Here is a 9,997-nt window from a genome sequence, read left to right as displayed (position 1 = left end):
AGATGGTTAATCAACAGACTTTACCTTAATGACTACAAATGTTTACCTCCTGCTTCTTTCCAGAATGCAAAGAAAATCTTGGGATTGTCATAATATTTTATAAACATTTGCAAGACAGACTCTTGTTCATCAGAAAAAGAAACAATTGTATTCATTGACTCTGACACAAAGAAGCGTGCAGTGATAAACATACAGATAGATGCACAATCTTATACATGAATGAGATATGCTAATTAAAAATTGCAGTGGGCACTTTATTAAAAATTTATTCTACAATCTGAATCTTCAAAACATCTTTACATCAACAAATATAGCAGATTGACTGTTGGAATCATGAGCGATTTATCTTGGAAAGATTGTATCTTTATCAGCATATATAGATTTTTATGAACATTTACATTAAAATTATGAGTTTTATTAGAAAATATTTAACTGTTATCTGTGCTTGGTCCATGAAAAAAATAAAAGTGGCTCAGCTTTCATTTGATTGGATAGATGGCACCACATAGCATATTTCCCATGCTAGTTTGAATTACAGCTGTTTATCTTGCAGCTTTCTTTAAGATTAATTAAATGCAAATGTAACTCCGTGAATCATGGGAATACCTGCCAGACCCCTTATTAATACCTTCACTTAAAAACCCCTGTGCCAGAGAGTCATTAATTTGCTAAAAGAAAAGTGCTAAAGCAGCCCTTTGCCCACAAACAAGTCATAGATGGCTGCCCAATTAGTCCAGTAGCACTCTGATTCCTCTTTCAGGCCCTGTGGCCCTTTGAGGACACAATAAGGCTCCAATGATAACCTGGCAACCTAGGTAGAAACCCAGCCAAGTGCAAGCTTTGAAGCTGCAGTTTGGCTGCCATCATGTCGGCAAAAAGAAAGAATTCAGGCACCATGTCATCCAGTACAAAGGATAAAAACAGATTCAACCGGAAATTCAATGTGGCACCACATATGGGATACATGAGTGCGGTTATACAACAGGCCACATATTTTTTTTTGAACAGTCTCCTGCATGTGATGCCGAGGACATGTGTAACCATCATAACGTCTCTAGGAATCTGTATTTAATTTGAGTTGGGGTGGTGGCAGGGATTGGAGATCTGAAGCCGCCACAGGTTTGTGGCAGATGGCTCTGTGTCAGCTATGACAAGCAGCCAGGCTCGGCTTCCTCTGCAGATTTTCTTTTCTCTCTGATCAGGTAAATATGGGCACACTCTGGAAAGTTCTACAGATTCTGCCTTAGGCTGCAAGTTTGTGACTTAGCCCCATCTGTCACAAATCTTCTCTAGGTTCTGTTGTAAGCAGAGACCTGAATTTACCACGGAGTGCTGCCCAAGAAAATCGAGCCATTTCGCCCTAAAAAAAAAAAAAGAAAGAAAGAAAGAAAGAAAGAAAGGAATAAGAAGAAAAGAAAAAAAGAAAAAAGGAAAATGAAGGATCATTAACTACTACTGAAAGACAAAAAGACTGTTGAAAAATTATGCTGCAAATTTTAGGTTTGATTTGCATGAACTACATTTTTAAAATCTCCAAAATTAACAGTGCCTGACTTCCAATTAGCTCAGAAAATCCCAGTCTCTGGTTCAAAGTCTAACTAACTATATTCACAACCTTAGGTAAAAGCTACTCTTGCGAATGGGTAAATTTCGCTGCATTCTTATTTCCTGGCTTACGTTAGGGATGACAGTTATTAAGAAGGTTATCGATAGTTCAACTTTCAACTTTATAAGCACAGTATATATTCTATTTCTTTAAATTAAAAAAAACTAATATAGATTTTACTTTGAACTGGGTACAGGCAAAAGTTAAATGTCAAGGCATTTATAAAGCATTTTATGCTTATGAATTTTATAAAAAAAATATTGTTTCATGATAACTGCTCCATTGAAAAAATTCCATGCAGATAGGTTGCTTTTTTTTCCTGACAGATAGAGTGAATGAGGTGAAGAATTTTACCCCAAACTAGATGACACAGGAATGGTGGAGGAAAGAAGGTGAAGAATGTGTGTAAGGCAGAGTCTCAGGCTTAGCCTCTTTACCCTCAAAGAGTACATTTATTGTGTTAAAGTTTTTCCTCGTTTTACTTTAAAAAAAAGAAATTAAGACTTTGTTTTAAATTGTGCTTGTACAGTTGTGAGTTTTTAGTAGGTCTTAAAGTGTCACAGGCTTTTAACTTTCCCTTTTTATTAAAAGTAGTGAATTTGGAGGACTCCCGAGAATAACAGGACACACGCCATTCACCTCTAAAGTGTCAGCTCAAATTCAATTCAAACCTGCAGTGACCAAGCTGTTCAAGCAACTCCACTGTTTGCATAAAAAAAAATAAAAATAAAATAAAATAAAAAAAAAGCATAGCCAACATCCAGTTAGAAATACTGTGACATAATTAAAAGACGAATGACTTATCTTGGAAGTCATTCCAACTTGGAGAATAGGATGGTTTAAATTCATGCTGGACAGGAGGTTTATGGAAGAGTGTAAGAATTCATTTCCCCAAACTGTAACAAGCTAGATGCTATTGGATTTTTCCCTCTGTGAAGATTTATAGGATGTTTTGTTGAACTCTGAAGAATTAGAAGGGAAGAACTGGACCAAAGATGAGTAAAGGCTGCCATATTGTAAATTACCAGGAAAACTATGCACTAGAATTCAGGAATAATAGCCAAGATATTTGTATTTATACCCAGAATACCCACTTGGTGGAAAAATAAAGTGCGGCATTTCTATAGTGTGAAAAGACTCATAGTATTCAGAGTTAACCTGAAAATAATTTAACTTATTTGTAACATGGGGCAATAGGGAACAATACATTTTTTGAAAGCATTCTATGATTCACCAATTTTAGGTTTTCTATAAAAATAAAATATTATTATTAATACTATTATGTGTTTTCTATGAATAAATACATCTTTTCAGTTGCAACCTTCATGATAGTTTTGCTGGTGGTTGAAGAAGGTGGGCAATAGTTAGGATGAGGTAAGTCAATCAACTTGTGTCCATTTTATTCTAGTAATGCCTTTGCTGGTTACTCTTAGAAGCCTGTGTTTAAATTAAATTTGGGTTACAAGTGACATTTGTGATGTTGATATGGTGAATCCTAGATCTGTATAAATGACAAGGAAGTAGTCAAACATAATTCCTAATAATCTGCTGAAGAAAAGACATATCATAAAACAAGCAGCTTGCAGTCAAATTGATAATGAGTAATTTTACATACAACCTTGAAGAGAAATTGGATGTTTGACACATCTATTTCTCTTATTGTCAAATTTACTTAAAGATGCTAGAACATGTCCTGTGTGTGTGTGTGCGCTAAAGTTATCCATAGGTGGTAGGTGATGAGCATGATGGTATATTGTAGATTCCCATGTTACTAAGAGCTACCTTATTTCCACCTAGTAACCCATTGTTTCTTTTCTTTAAAATGATTATTATGATGTCTTTACTTATATCAAAACAACTTTAACTTATTTTGAAATTAAAATTTTACTTCAAGTATAACATATGTAAAGTTTTGTTGGCTTAACTTAGAATAAGGAATAAGTGTGGTTTAGAGGGTAAAAAGCTGGCTTCTGACTGAGGAAGACCTATGCTGACACTGGGCATATTGGCTATGGGTACCTGAGCAAGTCGCTGACTCAGTCAATGCTCCAAAGGACTCTCTAAGGCTGTAAGTTACAAGAAATTTGCTGACCTGCATTAGGAGAAGGAATGTCCTTATCAGAAGTATCTTATGCCAATGAAGCCAGAGGATCATTTAAAAGAAGAAAAGGAAGTAGAGTTCTAGCTACTCTGATCTTAAATTCTCATCCATATGAAAAATCTTAACCCACAGTATGGATGATGTACAACAGAGAGTTGAGGTAATCATAAAAATGAAACTTTTAGCCAAAGTCTAAGCTATAAAAGTAAAAAAGGATGAAACTGGAACTTTTTAGCTTTAAATCTTTTCATATTATAATAGATACTATAAATGCTGACTGCCAACAGTTTAAATAATGGCATATATGATTTTTTTTAAGCATAAGAAAATGAATTCTTTTACAGAGTGAACTAAGAACCTCTCTGTAACTACTGCCGTAATAAAAATTGTTAAAACAATTTGGTAGTTGGGAAAGGTAAAGTCAACTCTCTAGTAGTCACCTAAAGTAAAAGTACTTTGTAAATGTACCCACTAACAAAACATGTTTTGAAAATATTATTGACAAATATGTTAACAATGAAATATAGTGATTTTTTTCATTTTATAAATTTGTCTGTTATGGCAAAGCTAATAAATCAAAAGATGTGAGCAGTGACAGATTGTGTATTGAATGTTGAATTTTTGCTATGTCTTATTACAGAAAAAAGTTTTCTGAAAATTTCTTTTCTATTAAGAAGCTATCAGTTACTTCAAATGCCTAGCATAATTTATATTTTAAAATCTTCCTTGTTATTCACTTGAAATCAGACACCGCATATACAAGGAGCTGAATGAGCAAGTACACGTACAAAACTATATTATGTATAACTAGGGAGGAGGTTGATATGAATAGAGAGAGACATAGACAGGTATAGAGAGTGTGATGTATCCATTGGCAAGCCATCTAGAAAATATGCTAGAAAGGTGAACAAAAACACAACTGGAAAATTATCTGCATGAATGACAAATTTTAAAACTTAGAAATGAGAAGAATACCTTTAATAATACATTTAGCAAAAAATTTATAGAAAAGTATATGTATATATTATGACCAAGGAATCACATGAAATAATAATGGGATAATTTCTAAGATATCGTTACTATTCTATTGATAGCATTTTAATGTATTAACAACAGATCAATACAGTGAGGCTCTTTCAGAGCTTTTCAGGGGATATTTGGAAAACAATTCTAGAACATTCTAGCTTTGTCATGGTACAATAGGAGTAGCAGCACTAAAACTTTTCAACTGTAAATGTTTTCTCCTATTGCTAAAAGGCAACTTGTGGGAATAACTTCTTAAATGGTTTAACACTTCCACAGGCAGAATAACAGGGTTAATAAGGCCCAACCTGAAGCAATGTGATAATTTGCTCTATTTTGCTGGTGGTATTTCATTTAAAAATAACTCACCAATAAACTACTTGAAGGAAAGGAATCATGTGCTTCTGAATATATCCAGCATACACTGATGTGTCATATTTGGGAAAACACACTCATTAGGGAACAAGGGAAAGGAACAAGCACTTATTGAGCACCTACTATGTTTTAGGCACTGTACTATCAACTTTATAAATACTACCTAATTTGATTCCATCTGTATCAATAATTATTTTATCATTTACCTCATTTTCATAAATGGTAGTATATAATTGTACTTTTACTTTTGGTGACTACTAGAGAGTTGTCTTTACCTTTCCCAACTACCAATTTTTTTTTTTTTTTAGCAATTTTTATTATGACAATAGTTAAAGAGAGAGGTTCTTAGTTCACTCTGTAAAAGAATCCATTTTCTTATACTTAAATTAGTAGTATAAGATCCCTGAGTTTATTTGTATTATTTATTTGTATTAATAATACAAACAAAACTATTCCTGAACTTGAAAAATTAGGATATGTCAAGGTAAACCTTGAAGGTCTGATTCTTTCTCTTTGAAGCCTCCTTGTATTACTATACAACAGTATTGACTCAAGAAGTAATGCTGAGCACTGGAATTGTTCAGTCAGCATTTTAAACTATTATGAGCTACCTTCTGAACCATTGCCAAGTTAATAGACAATGAAAGATAATGAGCTTGAAATTGGGTGTTAAATTGCATTTTTGGTTCTCTCCTTTTTTCTTGAAGTTTAACTGTTTCCTGCAGAAACAAAGTCTTGTTTTGATATGTAACTATGTAAATACGTATTTTCAGACCAGGAAAAGGAAAAGTGAGGAAAAGTCAAACAACTGTATTCCATGTGTCATGGTTACATATTAACATATGGAAATTAAAAAATGATAGATTATAAAACTGCAGATTGAAAACTACACTGAATTTATGTAAAATCAAGACATCACATTGAAAGAATTTTTAAAAAAAGTATTACTCATGGCCTAGCATCATCATCAAACTCATAAAACAGATTTATTTGAGGTCAGTGGCTCAGAATTGCAGTAGGGTATCTGTGCTGCCTTTTCAAAATTTTTCAATTTTTGATTGAAGAATAAGGGATTGGACAATGCACACGAAGGCCTGATATTATCTAGACTTTAATCTCCCTTTTTGTTTAGATTGACATATCTAAACTAGAATACGTAGTTTAAAAAATTTTTGTTGTTGTTGAAATGTATTAGATTCTTTGCAACCATTTTTCAAATAGTTTGGAAAGGAGGTAACACCACTCTCTAATGTCATTCACCTGAATTTTTGAGTACTGGAGATTTCATTATGATAGGAAGAAAGGCTTATCCTCATTAGTATAATTGTAGATTCTTTCTTTTACTTCCTTTTAAACTAATGAGTTGCATTAATCCAGGTTCATTTTTATAAGCCTCCTGGGTCCAAATGTAAAGGACAGTCATCTTAGAAAACAATAAATTTTTTAAAAAGCATGTAGCGTGCATTAAGTGCACGTATTTCATAAGACCTAGGTTAATACAACTGGCATCCAGTTTAATTAATCCTTGTTAGTGTAACAACTAATATCCCTCCCTACCATGTTTCCTTTAAACATTAGTATGTTAATTGTTTTTTTTTTAAAGATTTTTCTTTGTACTTCAATATGGCATTATACCACATAAATCTATTCTCAACAACTACCTTATAAAGATGTTTTCTTATAATATCAGGTCTCTTGCAGAAATTCTGAAGTCTTTTAAAAAGCTGTTCAGGTGTAGAATACAGATATTCAGCTGCAGGAAAAACAGATACATTTTTAATGAAACAAAAACCTCAAAGCACACACTCGATATTAGTCACTTTACTAATTAAAAATGCATATTGCTCTGTGCCGCCTCATGTTTTACATTATTTAAGCATGATTTTATAAGGTTACCTCAGCTCACAAGGATGTTTAATGCTAAATAAGACTGTGTAGTTGTGCTGTTTAGACATCTCCTTTGGGTGATTAAAATACATTATTCTAATGTAACACAATGCATATGTGATACATTTAGTGATGAGATTTTCAAAGAACTGGTAGTAGAGCTGTATGTACCCTGTACAACAGTTGCATGTTATTAACCATTAAACTGTTTAAATAATTTGGAGTGATTTCCAGTTCTCCATTTTTCTCTATGTCTATCATTTTCTAAAAATCTGTAAGCTATTGCAACAGCACTGACCTGCTTATAAAAATCCATCATTATGGGATGTGTATGCTAACAATGAAGAATGCTATTTGAAAACTTGCTTTTTTGTTATCTTGAGAGAACAGATGGTAAATATAAGCTTACTCTAATGTATTAAAACACATAAAATTTTCCTTAACACTAACATGTTGACTTGCCAAATAAACAATTGCTCTTGCCTAAGTTTATTTTCAAACTTTATAATTTAGCATGAATCATGTATTAAATCTTAACAAAGAAGAAATTACATTAAAAATAGCTACCTGGAAATATTTCCGGATAAACCAAATCTTTGGGACACAGTGGGTAACAACCACAATATACAGCTTCTAACCTAAAGATATTTTTAAAAGGGGGGAAGGGTTTGAGGGTGGGTGAGAACAGAAAACAAGACATTAATGACTTAAGTCAGAAACTTGTTTTGTCCATTGATGTTAACTGTATAAACTAAGAGTTAGCTAGGACAAGGAAAAATGGTCAGCAGTCAAATACTTCTAAATGCCAAAGCTGCTCTTTTAAAAGATTTTATTGATTATATATGAATTTCATAGGACAGAACCGACAGCATATGTTTTGTTCACTGAATAAATCAAAGCGCAGCTCTGCATTTTTTTGTTTTTTAAATACTGTTTAACACATTTTATAATCAGCAGATAAACACATGTAACAACATGGTAAAGTATGGACAGCTTTTCTTAATAATGCTACAAAAGCCTAGAATGTTCATTTTTCAAATATGTTTAAATACAATAGCAACGACCTCACATGTAACTGAACTTCCTCCCCAACCCCCACCCCCAACTGTTAACATTTAATAGCTACTCTAAAAGCCATCAGAAAGGGTTTATAGTCTGTTAGGATGGGACATTTTCATTTTAACCTAATGTTTCAAATCACTTCATTACTATGCAGAATGTAAAACTTTCCTTTTTCATAATCACTAGTTAAGATTACTTTGGCAAAACACCTACTGGTTCATAGACACTGAACTTTCATTAGTAACAACCAAGATTCTCATAATACTGAAAGAGAAAACTTTTATTATTGTACAAATAAGTCAGAAAGTTTCGCTGTGTGAGGGGAACTTCCCAAGGACAGCTAATGGGGAAGTGACTGTCACGTAACCTTTTTCTGGCTGAAAGGGTTAAATAGAAAAGAAAGTATTTTACTTACGTGGATTTTTCCCCCTCTGCATAATGGCTATTGATCTGACATATAATAAACTTTAAAGATACCACTGTAATTTCTGTTGGCTAGAAATTACGCAGTGAAATTCAAAACACTTCTTAAATATGTTTATTTTATGAAAGACTTTGAATTGCATCCAAAACGCTGACCAAAGGAGGAATTTTATTTTGAACTATGAAATTTTTTTTCAACTCAGGAATAATCTGAGGTCAAGTCAATGTTTACCTTGTTTATTTACAGTGACAAAACAAATGAATTTAAACTTTTAAAGTATGTGATGCTTTCCCCATTTCATTATATTACCCCAAATTAATTGAAAAGAACTGCATTTATGTTCATGCTGCAAAATTTTGGAAAACAGACAGTTTTAAAATTTGTTCTATACCTGATAGGAGTGAGAGGATGACAGAGATAACAGAGGAACTAGTAACTAATTGCTGGTTTGGAGTCGAAACTAATGCCGAGTACTTTCCATATATTAGTTGTAAGCACATAGAAATTCCTGTTGCAACCATAATATGAACTGCATTGTCATTGTACTTTCAAACATTAATGATCATATTAAATACCAAATTTTGCAATATTTTTTATTAGCAAAAGCACAATAGCATTCATTTTATCTGAAAGCATTTAGCTTTTAAAGAGTATGCCATTTCTAAAGGCAAATGGATATGAATATTTTCTTCTAATTATACAAAAGCAAAAAAGTGAGGTCACAGGGATTTCAGTGAGAACATAAGCTTTCTGCTCTTAAGTAACAGATCTGAGTAGAAGTATCTGGTTTCCCAAAAGAAAATTTCAGGCCAACGTTGCATTTTGAGTTAGTAAATGGGTATGTATCATCCCTTCCCCCAAAAGCTCTGCAAATTAAAATTCCATCATAAAAGACTGAAATGTTAGCACTTTGTTGTTGGGGGAAATCCCCAAATCTCAGATTGATACTCTTTTGTGGTGAATTACCTTACTGATATTTTGATTTCTAATGCATACAGCAAAAGAATACAAAAAAGATTTCTGTACCATCTAATTATAAAATTACATTCTCTTTTATCTAGATCCATGACTGGAGCTTAAACTCTATTTAAATAAACATTTGGGTTTTGAAGTGGCTTCATAGCAAATTAAATAGTGTGTTATCTTAAGTTTTGCACATTTCTGGCATTTTGAGAAAAGTATCATATCATAATAATAATACAAGTATTCATCATTTCAATTCATATGCGCTACCAGTTAAATAATAAATAGGGTTCCAATTGATCTGTTGTAAAAATGGCTAGTAAATGACCTTTTTATTCCAATTAACAAATCATCTGCTAAATCTATGAATCTTAATATTCAGATCTATTCACTTCAATTCATACAATTTATCTGCAAATAGTTGTTGGGCTTTTGATTCTAAATATAATTAGCTGATAATTTTGCTTGGCTGAATTACTTTTCTGTAGGGCCTGCTAAGGCTCTCAGTCGCATTATCTAGCAATAATGAATCTGATAGGTGAAATTTTTTACTGTA

General features: G+C 32.6%; 1 protein-coding gene across 10 annotated transcripts in view; it reads right to left on the bottom strand.

The window, feature by feature from the left end:
• Nucleotides 1-233: 233 nt before the first annotated feature.
• Nucleotides 234-9,997, bottom strand: part of GTDC1 (glycosyltransferase like domain containing 1) — a 444,669-nt gene continuing 434,905 nt past the window's right edge. For 9 of the 10 annotated variants that reach the window (XM_072613182.1, XM_072613176.1, XM_072613179.1 and 6 more), the window contains 3 exons: nt 7,560-7,630; nt 6,767-6,858; nt 234-1,360 (listed from right to left, as the gene is read on the bottom strand). In XM_072613182.1, the coding sequence (XP_072469283.1) occupies nt 1,277-1,360; nt 6,767-6,858; nt 7,560-7,630 (247 nt within the window). In that variant the 3' untranslated portion in view covers nt 234-1,276. Of the gene's footprint in view, nt 1,361-6,766; nt 6,859-7,559; nt 7,631-9,997 lie in introns of those variants that run through there. The other variant, XM_072613180.1, reaches the window with a different exon arrangement.

Source organism: Notamacropus eugenii, chromosome 5, assembly GCF_028372415.1.
Source record: "Notamacropus eugenii isolate mMacEug1 chromosome 5, mMacEug1.pri_v2, whole genome shotgun sequence".
NCBI classification, from domain to species: domain Eukaryota; kingdom Metazoa; phylum Chordata; class Mammalia; order Diprotodontia; family Macropodidae; genus Notamacropus; species Notamacropus eugenii.
The sequence above is the reverse complement of the archived record's forward strand: the minus strand, read 5'-3'. Positions and strand labels throughout refer to the sequence as shown.